Source organism: Fragaria vesca, linkage group LG1, assembly GCF_000184155.1.
Source record: "Fragaria vesca subsp. vesca linkage group LG1, FraVesHawaii_1.0, whole genome shotgun sequence".
NCBI classification, from domain to species: domain Eukaryota; kingdom Viridiplantae; phylum Streptophyta; class Magnoliopsida; order Rosales; family Rosaceae; genus Fragaria; species Fragaria vesca.
This window is the reverse complement of record NC_020491.1, coordinates 15,767,615-15,784,101: the sequence shown is the minus strand read 5'-3', so window position 1 is coordinate 15,784,101 and position 16,487 is coordinate 15,767,615. Positions and strand designations below refer to the sequence as shown.

Genomic DNA, 16,487 nt, shown 5'->3' with positions numbered 1-16,487 from the left:
ACCCTGATTTCTCCGGTTGTTACCCTTCATACCATGAAGAGTTAAGAGATGCAAGATGCCACGCCTTCTTTTCTTTCTTTCTTGTTGGGCAAAAAAGAAACAGATATAGATCTCATTCACTGTTTCATTATATTATACATACAATCATTAAACAATAAAATGTTTGGACCGGCAAAACTAGAATACTTCAAAATTTCTTTTAGCTAACCTTGGATGGAAATTATTTACACCTTACATTTTGAATACTAGTACCTTTGAGCTTCAGTGACAAACCACCTCAATGTACTATCAGCATCAGAATTCATCTAGCCATTGCTTATGTTCTTGGCGCCACTGTTGAATTCCATGCTGCCCCAATTAACGTGCCGACCTTCTCCCCCTTTATGGCTCTTGAGATGTTACCCGGTTTGCATAGATTGAACACCACAACTGCATCACAGCAAAGACGTAAGAGCTTAGTAGGGTTGGATATTGTCTACACCAATTAAATATGAGGTTAAAAAACATTGAAAATATGCAACTTTCTGAACATACCAGGAATTTTGTTCTCCTGGCATAAAGTAATGGCAGTCATGTCCATCACTGAAAGATCTTTTGATGTCACCTCCTGATATGTAAGAGTATCAAGAAGACGGGCATTTGGATTACACCTAGGATCCTCATCGTAAACTCCATCAACATTTGTAGCTTTCAGCACCACCTCTGCATTGACTAGGTAAACAGATCAAAGACAAATTATTAGTTTGAAACACACAAAAAAATTTTAGTTTCTTAGTTTGACATCGGTTATCGGTCAAGTTGCAATTCAGTAAACATACTGTACAGTCAACAACACATGCGTGAAAATATTAGAATATCATATAAAACCCATTTAGAACCACCATTGTCTGCCCAACACTTTAAGATATATAATGAAGTTTCAATATGCTAATACAAAATATATGACTCACTTTCTGCACCACGAAGTGCTGCGGCAGTATCTGTTGTAAAGAATGGATTTCCCGTTCCTGCTGCAAAGATCACTACCCTGCCCTTTTCCAGATGCCTCACAGCCCTTCGACGTATATAGGGTTCTGCAACCTCAGACATCCGAAATGCAGTCTGCACTCTAGTAGGGATACCAATACTCTCCATTGTGGCTTGAAGAAATATTGAATTCATTACAGTAGCCAACATCCTATAAAAATGAAATAGAGCAAGTAGCAACTAGGTCAGGGTTCTAGATATTATACAGGTGTTGCAAAACAATCGAGAACAATAGTTTCACTTTTTCAGTATTACAAAAAATTGGAAGTACCTAATGTTGTCAAAAGAGAAAGAGATTGTATTTTTATGAACAAAAGCACCCCTTTCCAAAACATTAACTGGAGTAGTATTTTGCATCTATACCTTCATTTTCGGTTTCTTTTTTCTTTCAATTAAAACATATTCCTAGTGGATTCAATGTTTTACAACTCAGAAACAAAATCACCATAATTCCACAAATTCCATATAGATATAATAAACCACATCCAGAAATATGACATGAAGAAAGTCCAGATTAAAGGAATTTCCCAATGTCATTGCCAGCTAATATGTATAGAAAAAAGAAGTGCATGGATTCTTTACAAGTCAGATCCAGGTGAAAGAAATTACCCGATGTAATCAGCAGATGAACGGTCAAGACCACTACTTCCAGCCCAGGAGGCTCCACGGAATATATTTCCCCCACCAACAACAATGGCAACCTGAAACAATTGATGAGCTGACTTAGAGTAGTGCTTGGAAACCTGTGTTTTGGATTTCTTAAGCTGACAATGTCACTGGTACAATCTGATAAACAGCAATATAACCTTATTTAGACATCCTATTCATGCAAGTCCTAATGTTCTATATTATGTTTGGTAACAGCTCCTAAAAATCCCCAACATCCCATTTTTATTTATAAACCAAAGCATTTCCCTTAGAAGAGATAGTATAAAGATAGTTCATCAGATAGTTATTCCATGCCTAGATAATTCCATAATCCCCAAATTTGACTAAGCAGAACGTGCTAAAGAAAATTATATGAGGAAAAAATGTTAGTTGATGTTGTGTCTAATGCCAAGAAATGATGGCTACCTCAACGCCAAGGCGAGTCACAGATGCAACCTCCCTTGCAATTTCCATCGTTACCTGTTGTTGTAAGGGGAATTAGAAACTATCTTGAGAAGAATATTCATCACATGATGATCAAACATTGTACATTCACACCTTTGGGTCAATATTCTGTGTGTGATCTCCAGCAAGTGCTTCTCCACTTACTTTAAGCAAGACCCTTCGCCATTTATAAGGTGGTCTGGACAACCCAGCTTCATTCATTGTCACCCCAAAAGGTGTCATAGACGACATTTGGGAATGTCTGTTTATAAGGGACCAAGATAAAAACTTGAAATTAGCACACCAAAGAAGAAACTTTGTCAACTTGTCTACAAGACTCATAGATCATGTAAGTGAACTAAAGAGGACACCTGCTGATAATGAGATTGCTACGGCCCAATGCTTACTGCCATAATCTTAGTGAATATTAGACTAAAGATTTGGTATCTTACTCATAAATTTGCATTTTATTGATCTATGACTTTTAGTTACTAATTCTTTGTATCCACCTCCTTAACAAACCTCATGCTATGACCTCTAAACATTGCATTCTCTGGCTTAAGACCTGTGTATTTCTTAAACAGTCTCTGAAACTACAACTTCCCTTATTGCTCCAAATGCTTCTGTATGTTGATCTTCCAAATCTTCACTATCATAAATATGGATCAAGGTGGAGTATCATTTGGGTTGTGATATGGTATCTAACGTATGACCAATCCAGGAGAAGGAGGAGATTTTTTTTTTTTTTTTAAAGGAAGTTTAAACTAGAGCCACATTTGGAGTTTCTTTTCATGTTTATACTGAGTCATCAATATTAGGAAATGAAACACACACTCTAGTACCTAACTTTTGAAAAACTCTGGTGGCTGTAGGTGGATATCTACATATTTGAGAACTGACCTACCTTGAAGTAGAGCGCTCACACACATCAATTGGCTCTAGTTGGTAATCTCCTACTTATGTAGTATTTCATATCCAATATTGTGAAGGTGAGGGGGCTACTCGTCATACTGTAAGCCTCTTCCTATTCAACCTCTCTCATTTCCCTAATCTACAAAGCGGGTATAGGAGTAAACGACTGCAACTTGCACTGCATTAAGCGACAGTGAATTAGTCTAGATATTCCGAGACTGGGCGTAACCCTGCCGAGCATCCCACATTCCAGCACATTTCAATTTGTATAGGGTTTATATACAAATTGGTTTATAGATTACAATGAAAAAACAACTGGAATGATTAACATACTTAATTTGACTCAAACCTGAAACCCAATCCAAAAAATTTTCCTCTTAGGCATTTCCACAAACACCTTGTAGGCATAAACCCTGAACTTGTATTCAAACTTGTACACAGGCAAAACAAGTAAAATTCGGCGCTACTGGAAACAAAGCCAGCCATAATCTCATACCTTCCATTTCCATTGAGCGATTCAGACCCGGAGTCCGTCTCAGAAGACGAGCAGCTAACCACCGAGCGGTGATTTCTCAGTACTAAACCACGGCTCTGGGAGTTCAAAGAACTCAGCGGAAATGGAAACAAAGAAGAAGAAGAAGAAGAAGATGAAGAGACGGCGTTCAGAGACAGAAGAGGAAAGGAGATTGCCATGAATTCCAAAGCACAAGCAGAAGCAGCCTCCTTTTTGCTTTTGGTTTCAAGCCCCTGCGGCGCCAAACCCAAGCCCTTCCTTTGTTTCAATAAATAGAGGCTTCAAACGAAGATAACGTTAAGAATGAACATCAACGACATGTCGTTTTTTCTGTGACTGTTGTCGTTTCATTGGATTTGATTTGATTTGATTTGATTTGATTTGAATGAAAGCATGTTTACCCTCCAAAACTTTCCCGCCGGAACGGAGATGATGAAAGTCGTCGGATAAAACGTCGGGAAATCCTTGGGTCCCGGAGACCCCTCAATACTTCGGGTTGGCCCAAACCCGAGAAGACGAAGATGAACTCCATGTGTTCGATGAAATGCCTCAGTGAAGGTCCCTTATTCAATGATTCAAGTTACATAATCGGCTCCAGGAGGAAACCACATTTTCGGTACGGTCCCAAATCCCGGTACAAATAGTTTCATTATTTGTGTGGATCTATTCGATGAGTTTTAGGCGCTTTAGCCTTCTTTGTCCTTTCAGGAATTGCAGCCGATACGACCTTGATGATGTTGCTGGTAGATGAGTCACCTTAGTACAGCGGTGAGGTTCTAAGGTTTTAAGATTCTGAGTAAGGCTGCATTTTACCATGGTGGATGGATTGAAGTGCGAAGCTCACTTTTCCCATAGCAACAAGGAAACGAACTGTCAATGTTGGTTTTGCAGAATTGTACACCAAAAGTGGATGAGCGAAGCTTCTTTAAAGCACACTAAACGATTTTGGTTGAATACAGATCCTTATATAAACATGTCATGCTTTATGTCTCAAGCTTGGATTCCACGCATTCGGCAATAAGCCCTATGTAGTGTTGTTCCCATGAGACATATTCCTTGGACATTACACTTCAGCAGTAATGTTTCAAGCATTATCCACATGGTTTGCTTTGAGTTCCATTCTTGCGAAGGTAGCATTTTTTCTTTGTTACTGTGGGGTACTTCCTGAGGTTAACAAATTGACTTTGTAGCTGCTGCATTCAATGGCATTGGGAAGAAAACCAGGTGAAGAAAGGCATATTGGAATCGACTGCAAGACTTTCATGCTCTACCGGAAATCCATTAAGCAGTGCAATGTGTGAAGATCATTTCAATGAACTGGAGATTGTAAAATCCGAATTCTTCATGACTACATTCAGACTGCTTTAGTATCTGTATGGATGCTTTGCTTGTGTCACTCGTCATCTTAAGGGAGGTCATTCTACGCTTCAGTCTTGTATTCTAGCTCAGACAAAGAATCAGTAACCTACAACATAGAAACGTGTTGTTCTGTGTCTTTTCTTCATTCAGTTCATGACTGTAATAAGAAAGTACATTTTGTCTTCCAGCATCCTATATAGTCTGCAAATTTCCAAATCTGGGCCTAAAATAATTGTTGATAATAATATTGAACTGCAAGCTACAACACTATGCAAAATCAAAGCACCTTCATCAAAAAAAAAAAAAATGCAAAATTAAAGCACCAGTTTAGTCATGCTTTGCATTTGAATAACACAAATTTTCGGCTGACAAAAATTTTAGACCAATCACTTGGGAAGCAACCTTAGCTTAATTCTCAACTATTAAATCGAATCACACAAGCAGCAAAATTTGCAATATTTTCATTTGTGCATCATACCATCCTATTCATTCTCAAATAACCTTACAATTGTGTCATATCGTAGCTTGTTCAGATCTTCATATCCGAAACCAAAAAGGTATACATATATATCCCCACCTACTAAATGAAGCCAGCATAAAACTCCATAGACAGGAGCCTAATGAAATGTAGTTTCAAGTGATCAAATGTAGATACAATTATTGTACTTAATTCTGATGTTCTAATTTTTACTACTATTGATAGTATACCGCGGATATATAGCTCTCTGAGTCATGCAAAATCAATCAACATCTTGGTAGCGCTTTGTGAAAAGGGTAATGAATGAATTCCCTGGTTAAGTTACCACCTTAGCTGAAAAAGTAACAGTTGGGGAAGAACAGGAACACTACCACCTTTTCTGATGATCAGACTTGGAGTTCCCTCTCAAGCTCATACTATCCTTCCTTGCATCTGCATTCTTCTCTTTCCTGGCCTTCATCTGCAATATAACAAAAAAAATTAAACTGCAGAATATTTAATCAGGAAAAACAAGTTCATTTTCTAGTTGGTAATGTATGAAACATAGAAAGAGATGAGCAGCATTGGTAGTTACCAGTTGACGTCTTCTTTGGTAGGTGAGGGTTCTAGAAATTGCAGTAGATTCATTGTGTTGGGCATCACCAGGTATTTCATTGAGGTTGATTTGAAGGGTCTTGGAACTCTGGGACAGGGAGGTTGTCTTCTCAATCTCAGATGACACTCGAGTAAAAGCAGGAGAAAGAGAGGGTGGGTTAATCACACTGCATAACAGAGTTGATGTGTTGACTGCTCGTCTCTCAGGAAATGGCTTAACAAGGGAACCTGAGCTTGAGCCTGGACTGGGTGCATGTGGAGACTGAGTAAGGACTAGGTCTAGCTGGTTTGCTGGTTTTGTGGAAAAGGTAACAGAGGGTGTGGTTGGGACCGCAGATGGGTCAATCTGGTGTTGAGACACAGACATATTCATGTTTGGCCACAGAAATGTCCCCTGTGGCCTGCAAATCCTGAAGCCACTCCTTAGTCTCTCTAGCTTTGTAGCCTTGTCCTCATTTGCCCGTCTTTCATCGTCTGTCAGTTGTGGCACATCAGCTGCTTCTGAGTAGTACATAAGTGCTGCTGCTGGTGCTTGCATGGTTGATTTCAGGGCCATAATTTCTTCCTGCAAGCAATAATCTCCATCCATCAGTTCAATAAATGCCAGTTTCAGCATCATCAACATCATTGATTTCTATGATTTAAGCACAACTCAATTAGTAGAACATGTTGAAAGTAATTTGGAACTAACACTAGACGCAATTGCACCATAATCACAGGAGTTTTCTCAACTGCACATAGAATAGCTATATATACGAAATGGAAACACACATTGTACACAATCACAAGAAAAATCAAAGTCTAAGGTCATGCTGCATACCTCCATTCTAGACAAAGTTTGAGAAGCTTGCTGCATTTGTTCTTCACACTTGGACTTCCTGACAGCTAATTGTGTATATTTGTCCTGCAAATTACACTTCATCAAAACACTAGCACTGCATAAACAATAGCTGATCAATCGCGAATGACACTATAAATTCATGTCCTCGAACATATAGCTTTGAATATCACTGATCACATTCTTTACCTTTAGCTGCATTACTGAACTGTAAGCTTGATCCCAATCCATACTTGTCACCAAAGAGTTTGAGGTGATCGGCACCATAGCTAAACCCTGCTCTGGCTGCTTGGATTCCTTCTCCCTCTTCTTCATCTTAGCTATTTCATCCCACAGCTCCTTAAACATTGTTGCACAAACTGGGTCTTGGCTAGGGTCATCACCAGGCTTCCACCCCTGTGGTGGAGTCCAATAAGGATCCTGAACCCCAGCCTCCTTCCTAATCTCAACCAAATCCGCACTCTCAAGCCAATACTCCATTGCCCCATCAGCATTGTGCCGCCTCCGAAACCGTTCAGCCCCACCTGGTGCCACCTTCCCTGCCATATGCTTCAGCAAATGGTCCAGCAAACCCGTGTCACCGATCAACTTCCGCGCCTCATTTCTCAGCGCTGCCCTCTTTATTGGCTTCCCAGCAGTAGCCCCTCTTGCCTTCAACACCTTCAACATGTTCTCCTCTGCCATTTTATACCTACACACCAAATCCAATTCACCCATTTTCAACAAACCAAATTCTCAAAACACAGAAAAAAAAAAAACCAAATTCTCAATACACAGGAAAAAAAAAAATACAAAACTAATTCACAACATGAATCAATGGAAAACTGTATTACATACCTCCCAGTAGACCATCTTGCCACTGAAGCTCTAACCATTCTCCTCTCACTCTTACTGTGCACCACAGTCTGCTTGCTCTGTTCTTCACGTTTGGGCTTCTTCTGAGACTTAATAGGCTGCTTCCTTCTCTCACTCCTCCGATTCTTCACCACCACCACCTCCGCCTCCGCCTCTTTTTCTTCTTCCTCACTCGTCTCCTCATCCAATCCACCGCCTTCCTCAACCTCCGTCTCTTCATCGCTCACCGGAACCGGACTCGGACTCCGGGTCGGGCTCAAGAACCGAACCCGTTTGCGCGTCCCCCACTGGACCAAGCCGTTTAGACTAATCTCAGGCGGCCTCGTCTCCTTTTTCACCGGATTCCTCACAATACTCTCGAAACGACGCCGTGTAACCACCGCCCAGAAACTCCACACCTTTCTCCGCTCAGAAATCTCCTCCGGCGGGACGCGGCGGTACAGCACCTCCGACGCCGCCTCCGGCTCCAGAAAGTACTTCTCGTCCAGCGCCGGAAGCTGATTCTTGACGCTCCCCCCGTTCTCGCTCAGAAAAGCTTGCAGCGAGTCAATGCTCGGAAAACTCACCGAGACTTTGAGCATCGCCTTCTTGCTCACCTTTAAAAAAAAAAAAATACAGAGTTTCAAATCCAAACGAGAAAATGAAGAAGAAGAGTAAGAAGAAGAAGAAGTACCATGACGATTCGAATGGACTTGAGGAGCTCTGGAGCATTGGGAGGAAGCTTGGAGTGGTCAAGCTCATAGAAGCAGCCGACTCCTATGTGCTCTATAGCCTCTGCAACCCAGAAAAAAACAGAAGCACAAGAAAATCAAAATCGCTTATACAAAAAGCAGAAGCGGAAAAAAAAAAAGCAGAAGCGAAAAGTGTGGTTTTGGTTTTGGGTGGTGGTACCTAGAGAAGAACAAATGGCGAGAGTCTGCAGAGTGTTGCAGCGTTCTGCGTTTTGCTTCTTCTTCTCCAAGTACTTCTTCATCTTCTTTCTTCTTCTACACAGACGTCTCCGCCACTCACTCACCAACACGTGAACACAAAGAGGCGCAGTGAGTCACAGAGAGGTGACGCTATTATAGCCCGGAGGAGCAGAGGGGATTATTTTATTAGTTTTTTTTTGCTTTTGTGAAGTCGGTCCGGGGGTTTCTGTTGTGGGTGGTGGTTATGCATGAAGGAGCAGAGTCTGAGCGAAGGGCTCTCCCCACGCGCGTTTCGGTTAGCGCGTAGCAGACAGAGCATTCAATGCTCTCCATCGTGACCGTCGGTTCCTCGCGCAATTGATCATGCACCGTCTGGTTTCTATTTTTACTTTGTTACTGTGATTACTGAAACCGGAAATGAAGCCCGGAAATGGCAGAGAAGTTCTGAGGTGAAGTTGAAAACTTGGGATGGGAGGGGCAGATTGGTAATTTAAGGTTGGCTCTGGGTGTGGAAGAATGAAGAGCCAAACGGATTGGCTTCTCATGTGACCTTTGACGATGGTCCCTAGTTGCAGACAGTTGGTAACTTCTTTATTTCCATCTTTGCCCCGCACGTGCCTAAATTTTCATCATGTAGAAGTAGTAGTGATCCTTGTGTTATAAGGTGACGGGTGACCTATTATGCCTTCATGCTACATGACCCAGATATGTGTAACACAATCTTGTTATTATGTACTGGCTTCATTTTCGGGTATTGTCATCCATATACACTACCTCATTATAAAATTTCACTCGGTTATATATACGTTATATGAGTTTTTAGACTCTTTAACTAAGAAATAATTACGTAAACATGATCATCCATCATAGTCAAAATGTAGGGTTAAGATTATGTTATAGGGTGCCTATCGATGTCATACCAACAAAGAACAAAAAATGTTTTCTCCCATGAGGAGGCTTTCCTTGATAACTTATCTCATATTCCCATGAGGGATAACTTGTTTCCTATTATGAGGAGGATGACTTTCCTTCACAAATTATTTCCTCTTTTCATGAGGACTTTTTCCTTCCTAACTTATATCCTATTCTCAGGAGGAGGACCTTTCATTTCTGTGCTCTATAAATAAGGCAGCAACTAAGCTGCAAGAAACATATTCAAACACTGTTTTTCTCTGATCGAATTCCCTGATGGCGGATAGTGAGAATGAAGAGTACTACTCACCAGCCCGTAGCTTCTCAGCAACATCTTTCAAGGCTTCTGAGCACTTGAACAAGCCGAATGATCACTCGAGATCTAACAAGTACTGCAAAGCAATTTTGAAGCACTTAAACAAGGCTAATGTAGCCATGAAAAAGGCGAAAAACCTCGCTAGATGTCATGAGCTTCCTCAGATTAAGTGGTTCAAATCGAATTTACTAAACCTAGAAGGTTGTGTGCCCATAAAAAAGCCAGCGACAATTGGTGATGACGAAGAAACTAGCAGCAGCAAAGACAAATACTGCGAAGCAATTTTACAACACTTAAACAAGGCTAATCTAGCCATCAAGAAGTTAATATATATGGCAAGATGTCATGAGCTTCCTCACATTAAGCGCTCCAAGAAGAGTTTACAACACATGCAGCACTTAGAGACGACGATGACTATGACTATGAAGCTCAAGATAGACTAAGAAGGAGACGATGGAGATAAACATGATCTACTGCATTTTCCATTTAGTAACTATTTTTTTTTTTTTTTACTCTAGCTAGAAATGATTATATTTCCTTTTCTAAGGAATGATGTTTTAAATCAATCCAAATCAATCCGAGCATTTTGTGGACGATTTATGCTTGAAAATTGTCATTCTTTGGTTTCTCTCATCAATGCTAATCGGTGAGACATGCACTTCATACTTCTTGCTTCTACTTATCACCTCCAAGGCGCTCAACTCAACCACCGGAAATTTTGCTACCCTTAAACTTTCATTGAGAAATTTTTGATGTATAAAGTGTTAAATTTTGATGTTTCTTCAAAATGTGTTCACAGATGTGTTGGAGCCTGGATGATTATTTTTTTTTTATTGATAGTATACTTGACACATTTTCTAGCAGGGTGATGCTATTAACACAACCTATCTATTTTCCTATCCACATTTCAAATTTATTTACAAACTTACCACTTAAATTTGTTTCATGGGTGATGCTATTAACACACTCAGTTTTTACTATTAACACACCCTATTTATTTTTTTATCAACACATTTCATTTTTATTTGGAGTGCGGCTATTTGGATCTTCAAATTTGCTCACTTGATCTCCCTCTGTTATGAATTATTGAATGACAATTATCTCCTCTTACCTAATGACTATTAAGGACAATAATCATATAAAAAGAACTATATTTATTCTTTCTGGACTTTCCAATTAAATAATTAATTGATTGTATTCTTTTCTTATTTTCCTTATATATTTTTAATTTCTAATTTACTATTTTACTACATATTATAAATTTAAGTAAAGCTAAAACTATGATCAATATCGACCGTGTAACATAAAATTTTCTACTATCATACATATTGATAGCATATACAAGGTGAAGGAATATATATGCAAAAACAAATCGATAATGAAAAATTAAATAACTATTGAAATAATTTAATGATGTACTTAAAATAGAGGGGAAAAAAAACATACATAGTATACAATTGTTATCCTTGATCGTTGTTTAGCACAAGTAAAATAGAAAAAAGAGAAGTTAATTTATGTTAGAATATTTTCTTGTTGCTAGATATAAGTTTTTTTTATCAAATAAACAACTAATATGCTATAACGAGTCTACTGTAAGTCGAACTCACGACCTCTAATTTATAAGGAGAGATGGTACTGGGTTGGTAAATATAAGTTTTTGAAACCCAATACTTTGTGTTATTTAATTTTTAAGAGAAAAATTGATGTCATTGAAATTTTTTTTCTTACAGATTGATCAAATAATGGAGGTTTGGTGACATTCTATGGGAAATAAAAAATATCAACGAATTGAGGTCGTGAAAGAGATTTGAACGAAAAAAATAATAATCAATAAATAGAGATCTCGATGATAACATGCAAAAAGAAAAAAAATTAAAAGAATGAGAGGTCTAGAGAATAAATAAGAGGTATAATGAGTATATTATCAAGATATATGTGAATAACATACGTAAGGTTATTTCAGAAATTTAAAAGGAGATCTAATGAGCAAATGTTTGTAGTTAAAATTAAAAATAAGATGTAAAGAGCCTTAAAGGTATACTGAGCAAATTTGAAGATCCTAATAACCGCGCTTTTTTATTTGCTACTTGAATTTAATTTATGATTGGCTCTCAACATAGATGAGATGTTTTAATAACAAAAATATATGTGTTAATGGCTATCATTAAAGATGAGGTGTGTTAATAACACCACAATTTCCGGTAATCACGTTTTTCATTAATTTAATTAATATTCACACAAAAAAAAATGTAGATTTGAGAAACTGCATATATAGCCTAGCCTCCTAATTGGCAGTCCACACTCCACACGAGCTAGAGTGACATAGCAAAAGTGAAAATGTACACACTATTGAAGCTCTTCACAAGGCTTCCAGCTCTAATGGCAAATCTATATCCTAATGACAACAGAAGGATCCAAGCTGGGCGTGGAAATGAACAGCCTTCGAAACTTCACAGATTCAATTCTGTACTGCTGATTCTGCTAACCTACTTAATGATCTAGGATCTCGATGCCAAGATGATTAACGACTAAATGCTAAGACAAGTAAACTCCTACAAACTGACCGGCAATCCATAGTTATGGAATGTCCTGATCTTTCCATCCCATCCAGCAGTTACAATGACAAGCCCCCACGTCTCTGACTTCGTCAAGTGGTTGTGAGCTTTACTGTGGTTGTGACGGTGTTGATGCTCTCCGTGTTGCTGGTGATCATCTTCATCTCCAGCAACCGGTGAATCCCACTGAGGAAGGTTTTCCTCGGGCCAAGTTGCAGAGCCTCTGCAGGGTCCATCCAGGAAAAACCAATTCCCAAGCAAAAAGCGTTCCGAATCTCTACTGCTAGGAGTAGCCTCTATTCGGCCTTGTGTTTGTGAGCAATATTGCGGACTAGCAACTTCGAAGTTCATCTTCTCTGTTCCCATGCCGGACCAAGGGATTGCAACAGACACACCTTCGCAATAGAAATGTTCACATGATCGAACAGATTTTGTTTGCTTGGATGATGGAAGACAAGAGCTGTCATAGTCCCATAAATAAACACGAGAGTCCTCTCCAACTGAGATAATACGTTTCCCACTCGATGTGAAAGAAGCTGACATTTGACTTCCTGACTTTGGAAGACCTGTTACATTCAGTGAGATCAACTGGTTCACAATGAATGCTTTTTATTAATTGCAAACAAATCCAAATACGGTGTAAGCTAATCCAAGTATTGATTAATCAAAGAAGTTTAGATTCATTGGATGTATACACAACAAAATACTATTATTCTGGTCATCATGCCATTGCTAACAGTATGAGTCATTGATTAGACAACAAGCAATTGAAATCTGGGAACTCAGATAGATGGCTAGATGCAAAGCCAAGGTAAAGTTACAGCTGTTAAGGATGATAGGAAGGAATACCATTGCAATAACAAGAAATAGTGATCAAGTCAAGGTTTGAAGATGCACTGTATGTGTAGGATGCCTAATTGAGTATAAGCTACAGAGAACGAGAAACCAACCACAAATCATTTACATTACCCTAAAACAAAAATCCATGCACTTCAACAGCTCAAAGAGGTGGTCAGTCATTAAATCTATAGTGGTATGCTTCAGAAACCAGCAAAAATATATCAAGTATGAAAGTTGGAGGTCATTCCAAGTAATTACTACAGCTACATCAACATTTCTAGTTCTCTAGATATAGACCGGAACTAATTTCACTGCTTTCAAGAGTTAGATGAGAAACAAGTCTAATATATATAATTTCAATTGACATAAAGGTTTGCTAGAAACTAAGGGTCATCAATCTAAAATTTATCCAAGCAATTAGTCAATCAGAAAACACCTTTTCGTTAAGCATAACAGCCTACCAAATAAAAAGTGGTCAGTTCGATATGGTAATTCTAAGGGGTTGTTGTGTAACAAGAACATAATGTCCAGAGTAGATTGGAACAACAGAGAAATCAAAGATAATAGTCTTTAATGATCAGAAGGCTCTTTACCTCTGTATTTCTTAATGACATCTACCCCATCAAACACACGGACTTTTGAGTCTTCTGATGTTATCATAACTCTTCCAGTGTTTTCCTGGGAAAACTGTGAAAAAAGAAAACAAACCCTTCCATGTTAATGATTGATATAGAAATTTTTCTTACAGAAAAGTACAGAATAGAGAGATAAATAGGAATAAATGTGGCGTAGAAAGAGCTTCAGGTCAAAACCTGGATGCCGGTGATTTTGTTGCCAGAGGTCTTCCTTCTAGAACGAATATGAATCTGTGCAACAAGCTGAAGGGCTTCTTTTTCTGTTCAACAAACAAATTCGTTTAAGCATGTTCCCCAAAATGGATCACATTAAAACTATGATAATTCAAAGGTTTAATGTACCTGATTCTTCATAGAAGCGGCAAGTGCCTGCAAGGGAACCAACTGCGAAACCCTGCTTGCAAGAAAACAATTTCTAGGTTTAACATCATGGAGGAGATAGGTGTCTGAATTCATAATTTCAATAACAGTGGACTATTAAAATGGCTAGTTAATTACTAAGAATCCTACCTTTCCATCTGGTTGATAACAAATAGCTGTTATGACATCTCGCACGTCAGCCCAGTCAACAACTCGCTTCTCAGAAAGTCCCCAAACTCGAACCTTCCCATCGATGGATCCACTGATGAAGTAACTGTCATCAAGAGGATTGAACTGAATGCATGTCACTGTTCACAGATAGAAAGTGGCAAAATTACATTCCAAATATATCGACATAAAATTTGACAATAACGCAATTATGATATGAAAAAAAAAAATCAAATTTAACAAGGGAAATCTTTACCATAGTCATTGTGATGGAAAACATTTAGGCACCGACTGCAACCAACTTCCCACAGACGAACAGTCTTATCCATGGACGAAGAAATGAGACACTGCAGCAGAACAAATATAAAGATTTATATAAATTGCAAACTAAACTAAAAAGTTGAAGTATGATAAAAAGCAGTCAACTAAACAAGTTAAGTTTCAGCGTACTCACATTTGAATTTGACCAAGCCAGGTCTAACACATCACTTGTATGGCCAAGAAACTCTTGGAGCGGTGACTCTTCAATTCGAAAACTATTGTCAGGAAAAATAACTCGACATCCAGACTTGATCTTTTTAAGTTTGCTATCTAAGTTGCCTTGAGCCATTAGGTAATTGCAAGAGGCATCTGCTGTAACACGCCAAATGCGTACAACCCCATCTTCACCACCAGTTGCAAGGTATTGACCATCAGGACTAAACTTCATCGTCCATATAAACCCATTGTGAGCCTGAATTTCTTGCCCGGTGCAAAGTGCGGCAAACTCCATGTACCTCTTACTGTTCTGTTTGACTATCATTTTGTTTTCTTTGGATACTTCAGTATCAAGTTTTGATACCTCTGAGACAACTTTACCACCTCTCCTCTTGCTCTTGTTTATGAACTGTTTCCACCAACTTCTCTTCTTCTTGTGGCCCTCCTTTGAACTGTCGCATTCTTCTTCAGTAGCCTCAATTTCTCTGTGAGAAGAAGTTTCTCTCTCAGAACAAGTTTCCCTCTGAGAACAATCACTACCAGATGTTGAAACTTGTACCGACTCCAAAATGTAAACTAAATTTGACTTGTCTTGTAGACCTCTGACAAATTCATCACACATAAAATTTGCTTGATTGTCCCCTTCCCTGATATGAAATCCCAAGTATTCCTCAATTTGACTAGATGAGGAGCTGCAAGAGCTCGAGGCAGCTCCATTGCACTCTGAAAGTCTCTCCAATCCCATCATCTCTGATGAGGTACCGATGTCCCTTTCCATCTCCACAGAACCAAACTTTGTAGAACCTGATTCAGCTAAACCCATCTGCCGAAGAAAACTCTCTCGTCTGTCCTTCACACTTGGTGGCTCATTCACCCAAATCTCATACTCCAACTTGCTACACTCCAGGTTCTCTTTTGCTACCACTGACTCTTCAGATGACAAGTACTCTGCGGAATCGAAGAACAAATCCTTCTCACCCTCATCAGCAATCAGCATGTCTTGTACTTGATATCAATATTCCACATCAAAAACCACCACCTAACACTCCCTCCACCCAAATCAAAAGAAACTACTTAGCACAGATCATTACAGACCCTTTAATACCCACCAAAGCGCAGAATTCACGGACCGAGTTTCGCTCCTTGACTATGCAAAATCAATGAGTCATCCTTCCACATTCCACACTCCACATCCAGTTTCCAACTGAATATAAAATATACAAAGCAAATAAGCATGGGTAAGTACGAGGAACCAACTCCAAAATAAGAACAATGCCAACCGTTTTTGGCATGTTCCAAAACAATACACAATATACAATTCCCCTAACATCTAAACCAATAAACTAACAAAATAAGAAGAAGCATAATCACACCAAAAACCCGGAAATGGAAGAATAATCAAATGTACTAAACAGGAACCAAAGCTTCAAGGTTCGAAGGCCAAACCTCGGTTCGAATGCCAAGCAACACCACATATATTCAACAATATCCACCGACCCTCCTACGATCGTGGCAATGTTACACACATTTTCAAAGGTCAGCTTCACACTCGGCACCACCTTTGAGCCTATACAACTCAAACCCAAAATAGACCTCTCCAAATGCTATGAATCAAACCCAAAAGCACACTGCCACTGAGGGGTTG

At 39.0% G+C, this 16,487-nt stretch overlaps 2 protein-coding genes across 2 annotated transcripts; both read right to left on the bottom strand.

Moving 5' to 3' along the window:
* Positions 1-8,575, bottom strand: LOC101314514. The gene is made up of 14 exons (XM_004289359.1): positions 8,560-8,575; positions 8,342-8,442; positions 7,651-8,264; positions 7,003-7,504; positions 6,796-6,879; positions 5,956-6,540; positions 5,756-5,841; positions 3,527-3,823; positions 2,233-2,380; positions 2,101-2,154; positions 1,636-1,727; positions 951-1,177; positions 535-711; positions 1-429 (listed from the first exon to the last, which is right to left on the bottom strand). Exons 2-14 carry the CDS (start codon positions 8,342-8,344, stop codon positions 317-319), a joined length of 2,982 nt encoding a protein of 993 aa, XP_004289407.1. The 5' UTR covers positions 8,345-8,442; positions 8,560-8,575; the 3' UTR covers positions 1-316.
* Positions 8,576-12,359: 3,784 nt separating this feature from the next.
* Positions 12,360-15,851, bottom strand: LOC101314228 (WD repeat-containing protein 44-like). Its single transcript, XM_004289358.1, has 7 exons — positions 14,820-15,851; positions 14,622-14,712; positions 14,348-14,505; positions 14,180-14,231; positions 14,015-14,097; positions 13,796-13,889; positions 12,360-12,928 (listed from the first exon to the last, which is right to left on the bottom strand). The coding sequence occupies exons 1-7, from the start codon at positions 15,837-15,839 to the stop codon at positions 12,360-12,362; spliced, it is 2,067 nt and encodes a 688-aa protein (XP_004289406.1). The 5' UTR covers positions 15,840-15,851.
* Between the last annotated feature and the right edge of the window lie 636 nt (positions 15,852-16,487).

Coding starts and splice junctions, on each gene's coding strand:
- LOC101314514 (XM_004289359.1), bottom strand. Junction 3,824..5,755: donor AAGTCTGATCATCAGAAAAG/GTGGTAGTGTTC, acceptor CTTCGTTTGAAG/CCTCTATTTATTGAAACAAA. Junction 1,728..2,100: donor TGACTCGCCTTGGCGTTGAG/GTAGCCATCATT, acceptor CAATTGTTTCAG/GTTGCCATTGTTGTTGGTGG.
- LOC101314228 (XM_004289358.1), bottom strand. CDS start 15,839: ATGCTGATTGCTGATGAGGGTGAGAAGGATTTGTTCTTCGATTCCGCA. Junction 14,098..14,179: donor CCGCTTCTATGAAGAATCAG/GTACATTAAACC, acceptor TTTGTTGAACAG/AAAAAGAAGCCCTTCAGCTT. Junction 13,890..14,014: donor ACAAAATCACCGGCATCCAG/GTTTTGACCTGA, acceptor CTTTTTTCACAG/TTTTCCCAGGAAAACACTGG.